The sequence below is a fragment of the Capra hircus genome, chromosome 9 (assembly GCF_001704415.2).
Source record: "Capra hircus breed San Clemente chromosome 9, ASM170441v1, whole genome shotgun sequence".
NCBI classification, from domain to species: Eukaryota; Metazoa; Chordata; class Mammalia; order Artiodactyla; family Bovidae; genus Capra; species Capra hircus.
In genome coordinates this window covers 58,817,993-58,836,576 of record NC_030816.1, presented here as the reverse complement: position 1 = coordinate 58,836,576, position 18,584 = coordinate 58,817,993, and the positions used below count along the sequence as shown (strand labels likewise).

At 38.5% G+C, this 18,584-nt stretch overlaps 1 protein-coding gene across 8 annotated transcripts in view; it reads right to left on the bottom strand.

The window, feature by feature from the left end:
* Positions 1-18,584, bottom strand: part of EYA4 (EYA transcriptional coactivator and phosphatase 4) — a 323,104-nt gene that overhangs the window by 13,184 nt on the left and 291,336 nt on the right. For all 8 annotated transcript variants that reach the window (XR_001296092.2, XM_005684775.2, XM_005684778.2 and 5 more), the window contains 3 exons: positions 7,814-7,903; positions 1,549-1,607; positions 1,281-1,441 (listed from right to left, as the gene is read on the bottom strand). Coding sequence is in view for 7 of the 8 variants with exons in the window: in XM_005684775.2 (XP_005684832.1) it covers positions 1,281-1,441; positions 1,549-1,607; positions 7,814-7,903 (310 nt within the window). In the remaining variant the exon portion in view is untranslated. The remainder of the gene's footprint in view (positions 1-1,280; positions 1,442-1,548; positions 1,608-7,813; positions 7,904-18,584) is intronic.

Sequence of the window (18,584 nt, the reverse complement as noted above, 5' to 3'; positions counted from 1 at the left end):
TTATTTTAAAGTTGAACTTATTACCCTCAGTTGCTTTTAAACAGAGTATCTATTTGGTTCTGCAAAAAATGTCTTACATAGAATGTTAGAGTGAATTAGGAAACATGTTTCTGAGTTGTCTGCCTAAACCGCTGGGCAAGTCAGTAGACTGCAAGAGCCTGGTTCTCACTTGGAAATGAAGAACATCCATACCTAAGCTTCATTTTGGTTTTAACATTATTATTATCCATGGTTTTACATGTTTTCGTTCTCCTGTAGTTACAGAGTATCTACTGAATGTCTTATGTGCTTCAAGCTAGCTGGGCACTGGATACAAGGCCAACAGACACAGAGTCCACCCTCATGATGTGTACGGTGTAATATACACCATACATGAAAATTTTATTTATTATATTGTATTCTATGACATATATGTGAACATACACATGTAGAGCATTCACAAATATATTTAACTGTCTTCTTCAATTTTAGATTCTGGTTTATACTCCTCAATCATCTCTCTTTTTGTTTAAAAAGTGAAACAAACAAAAAGCCCTAGGAGAAGAACCTTAAATGACCTCATAACTAATCCCTAGGATTTGCCCACCCTAGGATTTTGGTGACCTAAAACTGATCCTAATAATAGAGATCATTAAGGCTTATTATACCAAGAAGCACATCTAGGATCTTAGTTTTGATATCACAAGTTTTGATATTACCTGTCATTTATGAATGAGTATAAAATGGTTTAGTTACTACCCACAGAACATTTGAACTCTTAAAAACCATGATATACATGGCAAAGATATATTGACAGATAATATGCAATTTTTGAAAGGATAAATTTAGTCGATGTCTTTGGAACAACATAAAGCGCTGCTTGTGCTTATTTCTGATAGGATTCCAGAAAGGTAATGCCTGCTAACAACTCTGCTTCAATGACTGGGGCTCTTGTCTTTAGATAGGTCTTCTTTCCATGGCTTCCATCAGGTCCTCTGTCTGGTTTTCACTGGGAGTGTCCCAGCTGAAGAAGGGTCAAACAAATGTCCTGCTATATATCTTGACCAAACACCTGGGCAAAAAGAATTCCCCAGCCATCTGACAGTGCTGTACACTTCACTGTGCAGTCAGATTTTTTCCCACCGACTCCAAGAAACTGAAAATTCTGGCTTACTCTCATCCATCATGAGTCCTTGGTAATTTATTTTACAGAAGGATCATCCTTAATACGAAACTTGAAACTGTAGTTCAAATTGTACATCTATCTGCATTACCTTTATTAAATGTTAAGCCACACATACCTCCCACGTTGTTCTTGTAGGTGTTGTATAATTCTTTCACTCTTCTGTAACGAAAAGCCAACTTCCTCATCCAGTCAACCCCTCCTCTTACACCTGTTGGCAAACAAAGGTTTGCACTACTTGCAGCTGCATGGAAGCCATCAGTTGCAAAACTGTAGGTACTGCAACACCCAAAATACATTAAAAAGAAATAAAAGAAATAATTACATGTGCAAAACTTCACAGCTGAATTTCTGTAGGAAAGAGCATACTGAAAGGCATGGCTTACCTTAAGTCCTGCCCATTGTCATCAGAGGAAACATCATCTATGTGAACTTGATCACACTCCTGTTAAAAACATTGGAAGAGTTGTTTTTCAAAGGATGCTAGTCACCATGTTTGAAGCTGTTTCCATCTTTCCACTTGATCAGGCTATGGCCAGAAGAGGGCAGCATTTGCCCACCCTTCCCGCCCTCTCATGCTGGGAAATGGCACTATTTCCAACCTATAAAATCTAAACCCAGACGAGGGCCTTAAAGCCTGAAGACAGAGGGCACATGGGTTTCTTTAGAACAAATGAAAAATTAATTTTAATCTTAAAATGACTGATAAAGAAGTTTCTTTTGAATCTTTACAATCACCATTATGTTATGTTAGTCGCTTAGCCATGTCCGACTCTTTGCTACCCCAAAAATAATATTGGTGATCACTTCCAGTCATTTCTGTTATGCACACATAAATATGAAAGCAAAGCTATTCTGAAGATACTCAAAACTTATTTGGGCTGGACACCCCAGTGGTGTTCCCTGGTAGCTCAGTCAGTAAAGAATCTGCCTGCAGTGCAGGAGACCCAGGTTTGATCCCTGGATCTGGAAGATCCACTGGAGAAGGAAATAGCAAACCACTCCAGTATCCTTGCCTGGAAAATCCCATGAACAGAGGAGCCTGGTGGGCTGCAGTCTATGGGATTGAAAAGAGTCAGATACAACTGAGTGACTAAGACTAACCCCAGTGGTTACTATTATGTATTATTTGTTGAGCAGCAACAGAGGGGCTTGATGATTACAGTGTTCTGTGAGATTTCTATGACTTCCTGGTTTTTTGCAGGGTGAGTGATACCATGAAAGAACCATGGTGATATTAGTTTAAAAGTCCTGGTTTTTCAATACAGCAAAAAGCTGATAACCATAGAAGCTGGTGGGTTTTTTCTTTTTCTTTTTATAGCTTGTTTTAAAATCTTTAAGCTGAAAAGAATACTGCAAGTAAAAGGGAAATAATGAAGATTTACCATCTTCAATGTGCTACAAATTCAGAGGAAAACAGACTTTAGGTTTATACATCAAATGGCAACTTTTTGGAAAAAGAATTCAATTCTTCTTTGTTGTTCTAAGACTCTTTTTCTATCTTCAAATAATCTGCAAAGCTCCACTGAAGCAGTACATGATATGAAGGTGGAATCTGGCTAAGGCATTTCAACACTGAGAATCTATTAATACTTCGGGGTGGCTCAGACGGTAAAGAGTCTACCTGCAGTGCCAGAGACCTGGGTTCGATCCTGGGTTGGGACGATCCTCTGGAGAAGGAAACAGCAACCCACTCCACTATTCTTGCCTGCAAAATCCCATGGACAGAGGAGGCTGGAAGGCTACAGTCCATGGGGTCGCAAAGAGTCAGACATGACTGAGTGACTTCACTGTCACTTTTCACTTTCAGAATAAGTATGGTTTTGTCTTCCAGACCTCATTTTTTTCTCATCAAATTATTCTAGTCAAACTCACAAAGACTGACTATATATATATTAAGTGCTTATCTTTCAAAATCAACTCTAAAAAATCATTACATTTGAAGATAAGATGCCATACTAAAGACTTTTCAGCTACTATTTATAATTATTATAGGACTTGGAAGTATCTGACAGTGAAACATTTAATATCTCATTTCCAGCTTTCTACACTTGAGTATATTAGATCCTGCTTCATTTTGAGGATAAATTAGCTGGCTCAGGCTTCTTTTAAAATATGAAACTTAGTGAGTACCTCAATCAATACAATTTTAGCAGATAATTTGAACATCCAGGTAAATTAATCTTAAAGATTCACATGAGGAACATAAATTATGGGTTTAACTTTTCAATAAATACATTCACAGATAAGCGAGGGTCTTAAAAGTTAATCTGACTGGAAGCTCCCTGAGGGGGCTGTTTGGGTCACCTGGATAAACCTACATTTAAAGCATAATCTGGCACGAAGCAATCACTCAACAATTCTTTGTTGACTAAATAGTAGAAGTCTACTGCTGCTGCTGCTAAGTCGCTTCAGTCGTGTCCAACTCTGTGCGACCCCACAGACGGCAGCCCACCAGGCTCCCCGTCCCTGGGATTCTCCAGGCAAGAATACTGGAGCGGGTTGCCATTTCCTTCTCCAATGCATGAAAGTAAAAAGTGAAAGTGAAGTTGCTCAGTCATGTCCGACTCTTAGCGACACCATGGATTTCAGCCCACCAGGCTCCTGCATCCATGGGATTTTCCACAAATGTAATTCAAGACAGAATTACCACAATCATTTAAATGTTCTGACATAAGTTTATGGTGATATAAAATATTCTAAATATTTTATAGAATATAAATATCATAAAATATGTAGATGGTAAGGGCTGTAAGAAGATATATCAAGAGTGAAGGAAAGGGCAAAAGAACAGAATGTAGGCTGAGGCTGCAGGACAGGCATTTTTAAAAGGTTCTTTCCCAGTTTGACTGAGTATTTGTTGAAAAGGGCACAGCTCAAACTTTAACCCAAGAAGGCATTAGGTTTCCAGAAAATTCTCAGGGAAAAGCATTATACCAACCATAATAGCGGTTAGATTGAGCTCTAAAGGAAAGGGTGAGATGTAACTGGTAAGTATGAAAGTTGGAAATGAAAGTTCTTCCAGAATACTGAGGTAGCAAAGCAGTTCTAGATGACAAGAATTATTTCTTGAGTTGGTGACATTCCTGTTAAGTATGAAGACCAAATTAAACCACCATTGAAATGGAATCATGCAAAGTTGCTCATTCCACCGAGGTTCTAAAATCTTTCATCATGTAAACAATTTCCATAATTTTACCATAAGCTAATTATATTAAAAATCAGGGTTCTTATGAATTACATTGGTAATTGTAAGTCATTTCTTTATCTAATACTCTCTCATCTAATTTTTAGAGAAATTCCTCTGACATTTCAAGTATTAACTCACATGATTAATTTGTACATTTTGCCCTCAAATTTATTTTTTACTCTTGAGGACATCAGTATATCAAACTTACTGGACCGTGAGTTCCATATTTGAAGTTATGTTTGAGGTTTTTCCAAATGGAACCTTTCTTTAAATTTATGCCTAGTTAACTATGCTTGTTGACTCTGGACCTGTGCCTGAGGATTACAGTCCAGTGAAAGAAACCTGAACTTCAATCACTTACATTTTTAGAAAAATCTAAATAATTGTTCTTCAATTAGCATTCACTCAGAGGAACTTTACAAGAATTATTTTGACTAAAACCTAAAATACTAAAAAGAGTTTCATGCTTTGGCTTTAACAAACTTTAATGTAAGAACGCGAGCATCTGGAATAATTCTGGCACTAATCTTAAATTCTTTAATTTTAGAAGGTCTTAGAAGGTGACCGCAAAGTTGTCACTGATCTTTATCAGTTATAATCCATAGCAGTCTTCTCTCACTTTTGTAAGCCCAAACTCCTTGATGCCTTCTCTTCTGGAAGTTATTTTAACTGAAATAACATATTATTTAAATGGAGAGCATCCACTTCTTAGGGGCAGCAGAGTGAGCATCTGCCGTCTCCACAGTTGGAAAGGATGTAGTGAAGTTTCTTTTAAGAGGATTTAAATTTGCATCTTTCAAGGAATTATGTGAGAGCAGCTGTTACTACACATGCTGCAGTTTCTATTGAAGGGTTTGTCTCACATAGATTTTTAGGTTAAAAAAAGGAATCCCCAGAGATTAAATGCACAAGGGGGAAAAAACACAATAAGCAAAACATGGAGTTATTCTCTTAAGGAATTCTCTTTAATTCTCTTTAACATACTTTATGTCATTGGAAGCAGACAAAGAGTAATACCAGTCATGAAGCTCATGCCAAGGTTTGCTTGTAAGAGGTTTACTGAAATGAAAACCTGGGAGAAAGTAAAGTTTCAAAATCATATGCAGAAGGATAGTGGGTATGTATGTAACTGGACTGAATGATTTTGAAAACTATAGATTTTGTTAGTTTTAGTATTTGTTTATCTCACTTAAGTTAGTATAAGCCTTTGAGTTTGCTTGGGCCACTTGGATGTGTGTGAACGTGTGTGTGTTTCTTGTCTGAGAACTCAATCAATTTATATACAGAGACAAAATTATTTCTTTGATTCAGTAAGTTATTGTTGGGTATTAAGTTTTAGTGGTTGAGTTGAATGGAATTTTTATCACATTCTAAAGCACAACTAAAAAGCTATAATCAGAGAAGAGAAAGTTAATACCAATATTTTCTCATTTACTATTTCTACCAGAGATCCTGCTGGGTATTTTAAAGATATAGTTTATACAGTATCTAATCCAAAATAAAAATTCTTAAAGCAGGAGAGCCAACCATATGTTTCTGATAGGCCAATATTCACGTCAAAATTGCTAAAGGTATATTTAAATTCATCATACACTACTTTCAAATTCTCACTTTAGTGTTCTATTAGAAGTTGGGTGGTAAATTTATTCCATCTGGCTTCAAAAGTACCACTAAGAAAACTAAAGGGTCATTTATTCCATTTATGTCTAGTAAAAAATAATAATTGAAATGAAATAAAGCTATAAACTTGGGTAAAATCACATTAAACTTCTTTTGTGTGTGTGTGTTTCACAGATTTGAGAGGAATAATAATTTTAAGAATTCTTTTTCAGAATGAGACTCATCCAGTTTACCCAACAGAAAAACCAGTAAGTTATATGTTATCATCATACATGTATAAAAAATTCAAGTTCCTAAAAGGTTAAAGTATGTTTTCTATTATCCTGTGTATAAAAAATCATTCTGTACACTAGACAGAAAGGTTAATTTATATCAGGTTTTAGAGAGGTGATTATTATTTCTTATTATCTAAAACTAGAAGACTTGCCCAAGAATACTGATCTTTCATACTGTCTATTAAAGAAAACAATAAAACCTCTCTAAACAGAATTTAAAATTTTATTATCCAGTAAAAACAGTGACTCAATGAAGAAAGAATAAGAAAGAAAATGCTATTACAAGTATTTCCAGCCCATACATTTATGGGATATGCTGAACAACATATCTTTTACTTGAGATGCCTTAAAACTGGGTTTAAGACCTTGTCAATTAAAAAAAAAAAAAACTTATTTAAGACACTGACTAACTTGGCTTATCTTCCTCTCAGTTGTCCGTTAATTTCAGCATGGTATGGGGGCTGAGTACATGTTTTGGAGCCTAGTAGATTCCAAAGTTTCAAATCCCAGTTCTACCACTTAGCAGGTAAACTTAGATGTGATTTTTATGCTGATGGACCTTACAGTATCTTCTCTACAAAAGTTATATGATAAACGTATTTATTACAAAAGGTTGGTAACTGATAAGTGGAAATGTCAAACACAAGGTGCAGATTCAGTAATAACAATCCCCATTTTCATTCATATTGTGATTATAGGTAAACACTTTAATTTCATTGTGAAACCAGGAGACAAAAAAATTGAATGGATTTGAACGGATCATTTAAAAAGAGAAAGAAAAGTCTATTTCAGTCTAGTTGTGCGAATCTCTTCCCAGGGCCCATGCTGCTCAGTTATTTCACATTTTATCATCTAAATACGTAATGACTCAGACCTTTAGCACTCAGATTATGTACCTTATTACAGTACTTATTCAGCTATCCTGAGGCTATTTTTCTTGGGTTCTTTCAGTTTGTTGTTACTGCTTTTACCTTCTCTTCATTTAAGGTTGGAAATGAAAAGATAAATTAGGAAAAGCGAGAAAATAAATGCAATCAAACCGGTCAGAAGTACTACATAAATAGTTCTCGCAAGGTTTTATCCAGAAGAGGAATAATAGGGAATGATAATGACTAGCATTAAGTTTCAGATTGTCTATAAAATTTAATGATCCATGACAGCACTAGCAGCACTGTGACTATTGTGCAGTCATTAACCTAAATTGCATCCTGGTTAATAATCTGGAAAAGCTAATGTTGATTCCAAAGATAAAATGAATTGTGGCTGAGACACTAAAAGGACCAGGAGCAGCAGATAGGGGTGTATTGTATGGGACAGCAAGGCAAAACCTCCTTTCTGAAGACATTTCTATTCTCAGTGTATGCCAGTAAATATATATCTTTCATGAACACAATTTAGATTTTGTTTATTTTGCATACAGAATGTCTCGCTTGACAGAAACTTTACTTTTCTCTTGAGCTAAATCTCTATCTTTCCAGGTGTTTTTCAAGGTTATCTGCATATAACTAGAAAAGATATGAGTTGTAATAGTTGGATACAACTATTCTTACCTTTTAAAATTCTTACCTCTAAATCATTAAAAAACAAATGTGTATCAGCAAGATTAAAAATCATTTCCTCCATTCGAAGTCCAAGGGTTACAGCCATGGGGGGATCCTGAAAAGGAAACGCACACAGTATGAAGTAGTATTTAATAATAACTGTGGTTACTGAAAATTATCTTAAGTGCATATGGTTGTAGGGATGGGGAGACTATAGGGATTTTTAACCTAAGAATGCAAAAGATTTTCCTGATTAACAGAAAAGATGCCTTTCTAAAGTGTTATCTAAAATATGCTAGATATACTGATACATCTGTGAATTTACAGAAATTGATATGCACAGAAAGATGACTTAGATATGCTTCCACATAAAGCTATATATTCATGAGAAGAGGAGGAAGGAAGCAAGCTGGTTCATAGGAGTTTACATATACTCCACAGAAAGTCCTTTGGAGAAAGGTAACTCTCCACTGAAGAATGGAGCAGATCTGTTAAAAAGAGTAAAGGATATCCTTTTAAGAATGACAACAACTAAGTAGTCGGAAAGAGAGAGAAAGGAAGATTTATTGGATGTTTGCAGGATCTGAGCAGGCAGTGCTGTTTGGAGTGGGACAGGAAGAGCTGGTAGAGATTGATGGGACCACACCTTCATTATTAATTGCATTCTGATCAACAGACAATATTTATCTGAATCTTTATAAAGTATGATCTCACCTGCACTTGACTAAGGATGAAGAGGGAAGGGTGGAGGATGACTAAAAAGCATTAATTCAGTAAATATAATACGTAAATGTATAAAAATAAAATATATACATCTAGAAGTTTAATGAAAGTAAGGGGATTAGCAAAAAGTCAAAGTGACTTAATTTTTGTTTACAGAAACCAAGAGATTATACAGCAGCAAGGAGCTGAGAATGAAAATCAGAGTTGGTACTTTACCACAATTAATTACAGTTGAAAGACTGGCACAGAGGTGTAAAACTCTAACTTTAAAAGTAAGGAGAGTTTAGGGCTGGAGCTAGGTAAATAATTCATGCACAAGCCTTGTGTTTAAAATTACAAAGTTGGAAAGATCTCTAAAGGAGAACTGCTCTGGATGTGACTCTGGAGATGAGAAAATAGAAAGTCTGGAAAGAACGAATCTTCAGAATCTGAGACCAGAATGGGTGTTAGCAAGGAGAAAAAAAATGGTTTCAGATGCAGCTGACAAGTCTACAGGATACTATTGGTTTTGGCTGAGAAGTTATTTTGGAAGACTTTGGAGGCTGATTTGGGTTGAGTGGCTGGGCTGGGAGCCAGATTGTAGGGATCTGAGGACAGAGAACCACACTTGTGTTTTCAATGATCTAATAAATGGCATTTCAAGAAATGTATTTAAACTTGGGGAAATGTAATGCTAACTTCAGTTCATTTTATGATAAGAATATACAACCCAGGTCAGGACTAGCATTGTTCATATAGACTCCCAAACTTACTCTACTTAGCAAGCAGAAGACTCTCTTCATTCCACACCTATATACCAAGAATCATTCTTTTCTCTTTTACTTCTAATATGTTTTGAGGGGGGGAAACCTTAGAGTATACGCATAGTTGAAGCATCATTCTCCGATTCTGTAGTGATGAAATGTACAGAATAGGAATTGAGTGCTTAGAAGGAAAGAGGTCACTGAGATGTTGAGCAAAGCTAACACTTGATGTGGGAGAAGATGAAGAGAAGACAATCATATGTTGGGTGTCAACATAATATTCTAACTGCTGATGTCTCTTTCTTGGAGATTTCTGTGATTTCATAGCTAGACATTCTCTTTTCTCAAAAACAGAGATTCACTGTTCACATACTTGATGGCATCTTGGTATTGTGTCCTCCGGTCAGTATTACTCTACTGCTAAACTCATCTTTCTTCCAGTGACAGGATCATTTGGAGCACCCAAGTGCTCCACACACCCACACACCCAAAGTGACAGTGAAAGTCGCTCAGTCATGTCCGACTCTGTGACTCCACGGACTATACAGTCCATGGAATTCTCCAGGCCAGAATACTGGAGTGGGTAGCTTTTCCCTTCTCCAGGGGATCTTCCCAACCCAGGGATCGAACCCAGGTCTCCCATACGGCAGGCAGATTCTTAACCAGCTGAGCTACCAGTCAAGCAAGATCAAATAAATTTCGTTTCATCCAACAAGTATTAATTCAAGATCAAGAAAAAAGAGATTAAGTGCCCATTTTGTGTCTCAAAGAGTTTCAAAACTCAGAGTGATCTCTTGCTCTATTTCCTTCAAGTATAAAATTCTTATTTCTCTTTGTTGTTATTTGTGTTTTGTTGCTGATGTTGACGGGTAACCTCTGAAGGAAAAATGTTTTTTTAAAAATTGTCTTTTTTCTGTTAAAAAGTCCTATTTCTAGTCTCTTTTATTATGAGGGGGATGGGTGTGGGGATTGAATAGGCTAATAACACAAAAAATGTTGCAAATATTCTGTCTAGTCATGGGACCATGAACAAAAAGCCTACAGAAACATCAGGAAAAATCAAATGTAATTATAGCATGAAAACACATAATTCCATTAGTGACACTCTATGCTTTTGAGGAATGTTCACTGATGCAAGACAATAAAACCGAGCTCCACAGGACTCCGTTATGTTTCTGATGATTACTGCCCCAAAGATATGTATTTTAGATGGGGGTTCAGAAATGTCTTTATAGGAAAGGTTTTCTTTCTCAAGACTAGATTGCTTAAAGTCTTATCCTATCATTTGCCAATTTTTCTTTTTTAAGTTTTAGATACAATTTTTAAATCTCTTCTGTTCATGCCTCCCATTCTTTGCATTTACAGATCAGATTTATGGGAAGGGGGGAAAACATACTGTTCCTCTTTGATTGTTACTTTCATCGATGCCACGCTTCTGTAGTATGTAACTCTCCATGCAACCCAAGCAGTGATAGGAAAATCCATAAAGAATGCATTTTGGGCAGCCAATGGACATGCAAACAAATATAATTTTTAAAAAACCAACAGGAATTCTCCAACAAGGAAGTCTAGCATAGGATATGATGAAAGCTGTTGTTGAGAATCGCACTGGAACGCATCCCGTGGCAATGAAGGGGCCGCTGGTTTATTTCTTGAGCTATGGCAATCCCACATCACACAGTCTCCTAGAGCCAGGACTCAGTTAAGCATTTTGGCTAAACATCATTTGTTAACTGGGAAGGTTTCGGTTTGAGGTCTGCCTGAGTGTGAACTAGCTGTATTTTGCTAAGGTTTCGAGAGAGCCAGGCCTGTTGAAAGCTATGTTGAAGGCCTGGCGCAGAAGGGCTACGAACAGCCTTCCCACAAGCCAAGGAAAACCATGCTTGTAAGAGGTGCTGGTCTTGTCTCTAAGAGAAGGTCGAGTAAGGGCTTACTTTCATATATCTAATATTACTCCCCTCCCCTCCAGCTTACTAAGTCACTGGAATAGCTAACTCTAAGTAAGCAGACTCCCGTGCCCTGTTTTCCAACGGAAGGGCCCACAGATGTAAGAATCCAAAAAGATGAGCAGGAATTTGGTGGAGGTCACTCTCATGTTGGGCACCCTCTTCCTCGCCAGACCACCAGCCAGGAGTTGTCAGAGCCTACAATCCCACGGTTTTATCAGGCATTTGAGAGTTAAACATATTTCTGAACTGAACCCAAGTTTTATACAGAGATGTTTGCTCGTTTTCATTAGATGTTTGTAGAATTATGGGCACTTTAAGAATCAAGGGTTACTGTCTTTTCTCAGTTTAACTGTAGTGAGTGTTGAGTTTAGGGTCTGGAATGAAGTGACAGTGAAAATTTGGATAGAGGGGGAAAGCGGGATAATAAAGGCAGTAACAGGGTTTTGTGGCAGCTCTGATGCCTATTATACATGTAGAACAGTTCCAGTCAGCTCAAAGTTTCATGTGGGGCAAACTGAACCTCTGCCAATTGAAATTTACTCTGTGTGTGCTCTATGAAATACTGAACCTATGCCTAAGACATCTGTTGGAAAGAGAGAGAGAGACAAGAGCCCCAGAAACAGAGACAGAGAGGAGATGAAGAAAATGAGCAGCTCTTGGCCCTCAGCTGTGTGCTTCTCAGCCGGATGTGAACACTGTGGAACAAAGTCAGGATCAAGGATGGCGCTTCTCTATATCAAAATTCTAACGCCTATTAGCCGTGTTAGCACAGAGCATGAGTTGGAGCCAGACAGTCTGTCTAGGGGCCTCTGCCCTGCACTGGCCCATCAGCTGGAATTCCTCCTCCAGGGACACACTGTAAAAATATCTCAGGAGAGGCAGCAATTATGTATTTTTAAAGAAATGGGTTCTTTTTTTTTCCCCTAAAGAACTCAAGCTCTTGGAACAGTTACTCCCTGGAGACCTGAAGCAAGTTTGTAGACATGTGCACACAGACGCCAAAGATGTGCCAGTTCATTACAGGAAAAGGAGGACAAACCAGCTCCACGAATCAAGGTGGAGACAGCTGGTGGGTTAGTTAGAATACAGAAACTCTTTTCATCAGAGACAAGAAATGCCACTGACATTCAGTTATGAATCAGAAGGGAAATTTTGCAACTGAGTTGTTTGTCTCTAATGGACAGCCAGTGGGCTCATGCGTTCTCAGGGGGAATTGGAGAAAGGCTTCAGCAACATTCATGTATTTAGCATGTATTGATTGAGTGTCTACTACGTGTCAGACATGATCAAATTCTGGGCAGAGAGCAGAAAATTAAATAAGCAAAGTCCCAGCTCTTATGGGATTTATTTTATTACTGGATGAGCCCTCTGATAAATTCATGGACAAAAGCCCAGGAAAATATTCCAGGTGGTGAAAAATCAGTCAGCAGACACAGAGGGTATGGGGCTGGGTGGTGAAGACTCATGTAAAGAAAGCGCAGGGGAGGCCTTTCTCAGGAGATGACAGTTGAGGATAGGGGCCCTGAGAGAAGGGAGAGTTCGGCCATGCACAGGTGAGGCAGCTGGGGATACCCAGAGAGGCAACACTGAGGCCAGTATGTATGGGAGAGTGTGAGGCCGAGTGACCCAGGTGAGGGACATGACGTGGGCCAGGAATTTTAATAAAGAGGAAGTACTCCCTGGATCCAATGCAGGTGAGAGAGACCCCAGGAAGATAAACCCTGAATCTGGCACGCAGGTCACTTCTCAGACTTGAAGAGAGTTGGACTGGCAAGTGAGGGAAGAGCAGAGAAAGTGGGCTGTGACTGGAAAATGGCTCAAAAGGCTTTGCTGGTGATGGGACTGTTACAGCACATAAAAGACGGCCTAGAGGGGTAGGGAGGCTGGGAGGGAGGTCCGAGAGGGAGGTCCGAGGGAGGGGACACATGTATACACATACTCTATGGTTGATTTATGTTGTACAGCAGAAACCAACACAACTTTGTTAAGCAGTAATCCTCCAATTAAAAATAAATTGTTAAAAAAAGAGCGATGGAAATAATCCAGAAAAGTGGGACACTTAGGACTCAGGAATGAAAGAGGTCTTTTCAGGAGGTGATTCACTGGATAAGTGAGAGGGCCTGGAGCCAGGGCATGGTAGGGGTGCAGAGAGCAGGAAAAGAATATGGTTACGATGCAAAGATAAAGTGATTCTTCCAGTTTGCTTTCTTATCTTAAAGTGATAGAGAAGTTTTGTGCAGAATGGAGATGGGGACTTTGAGGAGGTGAGAGAAGAGAAGGTTTGAAATAATAAGCTGGAGGAGTTAGACCAGCAGTGCTGGGACCCACTGGAGACTTGAGGCCACATTCAGCCGCTTGAGGTGCAGGTAGGGTGTTGGGAAAGGTTTTCTGTTTCTTTTGGTGATGTTGTGTGTGTAGTTTTTTTGTTTGCTTGTTTGTTTTTGCAAGGTGGGTCTGATGGAGAAAAAGAGGGATAAAGATGATGAGACTTTTTGCAAAAGAGGGGTGAGAATCACATCCAGGACTGGGATGATCACGTCTAAGGCTCAGGCTCTCCAACTTGACCACATATGAGAAACAACTGAGGAACTTTGAAAAATCCTGCCTCCCAGGCCACTGCCTTGTACCAGTTCAATCAGATATTCTCTAAGGTGGGACTCACGCACCAGCACTTTGAGAGCTCTCCAGTGATTCTAATGTACTGAGAATTCTCAGTCCAAGACTGAGAATCAGCTGAGTAAGACCTTACTACTCAAAGTGTGGCCCACAGACCAGCAGCCCTGGCATCAGCTGTGCACTTCTTTAGAAAGGCAGACTCACAGAACTATCCCAGAGGTCTATTGAAGCAGAATCTATAGTTTAACAAGATCACCTGGTGATTCATGCACATGTTAATATTTAAAAAGCACTGATCTAAGAGCTCTCCTGAAGGTCTGGGACTGTTAGGGAAGACCAGAGCTAGCATGGCCTTCTGGCTTCCTGGGAGTTAAATCTCTGAGATGCTCCCAAATGACTCTTAAGATGTGAGCCAGTTTGATGACTGAGTAGAATGATGATTCTGTATAATTCTCGGGAATTAAGATTCCCTAGAAGCCTGGTGGGCTGCTGTCTATGGGGTCGCACAGAGTCAAACACGACTGAAGTGACTTAGCAGCAGCAGCAGCAGAAATAGCTTAAAGTTATGAATAAGAATGCACTGTCCCAGTTTCATCTCCATAAAGATCTTCTGTGGACTTAGGGACCAAGTGACTTGCGCTGCCCCTTTTCTTAGTCATATATCCAGCTGTTTGTTAGAGAGCAGGTAAACATGAAAAGCTAGCAAATTTTTCCTCTCTATTAAAATGATTTGTTCAAAATTCAAGTGTTTGATGTAAGCATCATATTTGTAGTTAGATAACAGTCAATATTAAGTAATCAGAAACTATGAAAGTAATATTACACAGCTTATCTACTACTACTAGCTTCTATTGTTTAGGTCAGAAGAGAATCCAATGAATAAAGCCCACCCACCTTTATTAAACTAATAACAGATTGAACATACTTTGAAGGGAGTTACAGCAGTACTAATACGCTACAACTAGAACCATTGCTATTACAGAGACTTTGGATTGATGGAACTTGCTTCTAGCCTATAATATGTCACAAATACTTTAAAATGTAAAAATAGCATAGTATTATGTTTATACAATACATAATTTAGAGCATAGCACTCAGATAGAAAGGGAAAAGTTAAGACAGTGGCAAGAAAGATCATGGGAGGATGACCTAGAAAGCACAGGATGGAGAGAAAAATGATGGAGATGGCAAATGACGGCAAGCCTCAGGACTTGGAGAAAGGTGGATGAGTACCTTAGTGAAAGATTGCAGTAAAGATAAGTGACACATGAATTTAGACAAAGGAGAGTTGATGATGAGCTATGTAAATTTAATAATTTCATCTGCCCCTCCAACTCCCCAAGATATGAGGCTGAATGTTCATTAGCCGAAATCAATAAACTGAGACTGAAACTTTAGGGAAGGTTACAAAAGGTGCCTCCAGAACTTGTGTTTTTGAAGAAACAAATTACTGCTTATATTTCTCATGTATTAGTTTCAAGTTTTGCCATCTCTCAAACTCCCTTGAGGATTTGAGAAATGTCACTATCTTTGATTTAGCTTTACTTTTACGTACGTATGTACAGTTGACCCTTGAGCAACAAAGGTTTGAACCGTGTAGGTCCATTTATATGTGGAGTTTTTTTCAATGAATATCTGGAACTTTTTTGAGATTTGCAATAATTTGAAAAAACTTGCAGGCTAACTACATAGCCTAGAAATATAGAAAAAAATATTCTGAATTTAGGTATATCATGAATCCATAAAGTATAAATAGATACTAGTCTATTTTACCATCTAGTACCATAAGATACACACTAATCTATTAAGACAAGTTAAAATTGACCAAAACTTATGCACAGACCATTCATGACACCATTCACAGTCAAGAGTAATGTATACAAATATAAAGATGTAGTATTAAACTGTAAATGAAATAAATTAACTACAGTCCACATTGTGCTACTGTAATAATTTTGTAGCTGTCTCCTTTTATCTGGTGAGCTCAAGTGTTGCAAGGATCTGCCTGAAATGCTGAGTGATGCTAATCATCTCCTTGTGAGCAGTTCATTTCTCCAGTAAATTGGATACTACAGTAAAAAGTGATCTCTTTGCAGTTTTCGTATATTTTGTGTTGTGTTTACTGCAATACCATAAACCTTAAACAACTCCAGGGGACCCAAACGACGTGCCCCTAGTGATGCTAGAAGTGCACTGAAGAAGCAAAGTCATGACACGAACAAGAAAAAAACCTGAATTACTTGGTATGTATCATAGATTGAAGTCTAAAGTTTTGCCTGCCCTCCATCTCAAGATAAATAAATCCAGCATAAGGACTATTGCAAAAAATAAAGGAAATTTGTGAAGCCATGGTTGCAGCTACACCAGCAGGCTCAAAACTCTTCTTCTTTTCCAGAAATAGCTGTTTATCTCACAAGGAAAATCCAGCTTTGATGTGGGTGCAGGATTGCTTTAAGAAGGCCATACCTATAGACCCTAGTATGATTGGAGAAAAGCTGAAGCCATTATTTGGCAACTTAAGAATCTGCCTGCAATGCAGGAGACCTGGGTTCTATCCCTGAGTTGGGAAGAGTCCCTGGAGAAGGGAATGGGAACCCACTCCAGTATTCTTGCAACTAATTCTTCCATTTTCAAACCCAAAGGAAGGTGAAGGAGCTAAAGCTGGAGAAACTAATGCCAGTAAAGATGGTGTGATAATTTTAGAAAGAGGCTTGGCTTTAAAAATGTCATGATAGCGGGAGAAGAAGATTCATCCACCATGAGGCAGCAGATGAGTTCCCAGACACCATTAAGAAAATCACAGAAAGAGAAAATATCTGCTGAACAGATTTCTACTGTAGATGAAACTGCCCAATTCTGGGAAAAAAGAAGCCACCAAGGACACTTGGTAATAAGGAGGAGAAGCAAGGACTAGGATTTAAGGCAGGAAAGGACAGTCTAATATCACTGTTTTGTGCAAATGCAGCCAGGTTTATGATCAGGATCACCCTGACATATAAAGCTGCTAACCCCAAGCCTTGAAGGAAAGGATAAATATCAGCTGCCAGTCTTCTGACTGTACAACAAGAAGGCCTGACAATGAAAACACTTTTGCTGGATTGGTTCTATTGATGCTCTGACCCTGGAGTCAGAAAGTAACTTCTTAGTAAGGGACTGCCTTTTAAAGTTCTTTGGATATCTGACAATGCCCCTAGCTACCCAGACCCCATGAGTTCAACACTGAAGGCACTGTAAAGTGTTCTACTTTCTTCTAAACACAACATCTCTAATTCAGTGTCTAGAACAGCGGGTCAGGGGGCCCTTGAAGGCTCATTATACAGGGTACTCTATGGGAAGGACTGTCAGTGCTGTGAAAGAGAACCTCAACAGAGAACATCATGAACATCTTGAGGGATTATGTCATCGAAAATGCCATCACTGATACAGAAAAAGCCCTGAAAGCCATCAAGCCAGTAATAATAACTCCTACTGGGGAAAATTGTGTCCAGATTTTGTGCATGATGTCGCAGGATTTACAAAAGAGCTAATCAAGAAAATCTTGAAAGAGATGGTGGATACAGCAAAGAATGGTGGGGACAAAAGGTTTTAAGATATAGATCACAGAGAAATTCAAGTGCTAATAAACACCACACCAGAGGAATTAACAGGGGACAACTTGATGGACGTGAGTGCTTCTGAACTAATGCTAGATGGTGAAGAAGCAGTATCAGAAAACAAGCTGTATACTCTTTGATATATATCACAGAAAGATGCTCTGTGATCCACCTACAGTAATGGAAACAAAAACAAAAATAAACAAATGGGACTGATTAAACTTAAAAGATTTTGCACAGCAAAGGGAACAATAAACAAGATTAAAAGACAGCCCTCAGAATGGGAGAAAATAATTGCAAATTAACAAGCTGACAAAGGATTAATCTCCAGAATATATAAACGGCTCATACAACTCAATATTAGGAAAAAAAAAAAAAACAATCCAATCAAACAACAACAAAAAAAAGGCAGAAGATCTAAACAGACATTTCTCCAAAGAAGACATACAGATAGGCAATAAACACAAGAAAATACACTCAACATCACCAAGTATTAGAGACAGGCAAGCCACAACTACAATGAGGTGGCACCTCACACCAGTCAGAATAGCCAGCATTAAAAAATCTACAAACAATAAATGCCAGAGGGGATGTGGAGAAAAGTGAACCCTCCTACACCGTTAGCAGGAATGTAAACTGATACAGTCATCACAGAGAACAGTATGGAGATTCCTGAAAAAACTAGGAATAAATCTACCATATGATTCAGCAACCCCACTACTGGGCATATACCCTGAAGTGAAGTGAAGTCACTGAAGTCACTCAGTCGTGTCCGACTCTTTGCAACTCCATGGACTATAGCCTACAAGGCTCCTCTGTCCATGGAATTTTCTAGGCAAGAGTACTGGAGTGGGTTGCCAAAAGACACACATACCCCAATGTTCATAGCAGCACTGTTTACAATAGCTAGGACGTGGAAGCAACCTAGATGTCCATCAAAAGAATGGATAAAGAAGATGGGGTACATATATACAAGGGAATATCACTCAGTCATAAGAAGGAATGAATTTGAGTCAGTTTCAGTGAGGCAGATGAACCTAGAGTCTGTTATACTGAGTGAAGTAAGTAAGAAAGAGAAAAACAGATACAAAGAAGGCTGAGAGCTGAAGAACTGATACTTTTGATCTGTGGGGCTGGATAAGACTCTTTAGAGTCCCTTGGACAGCAAGGGG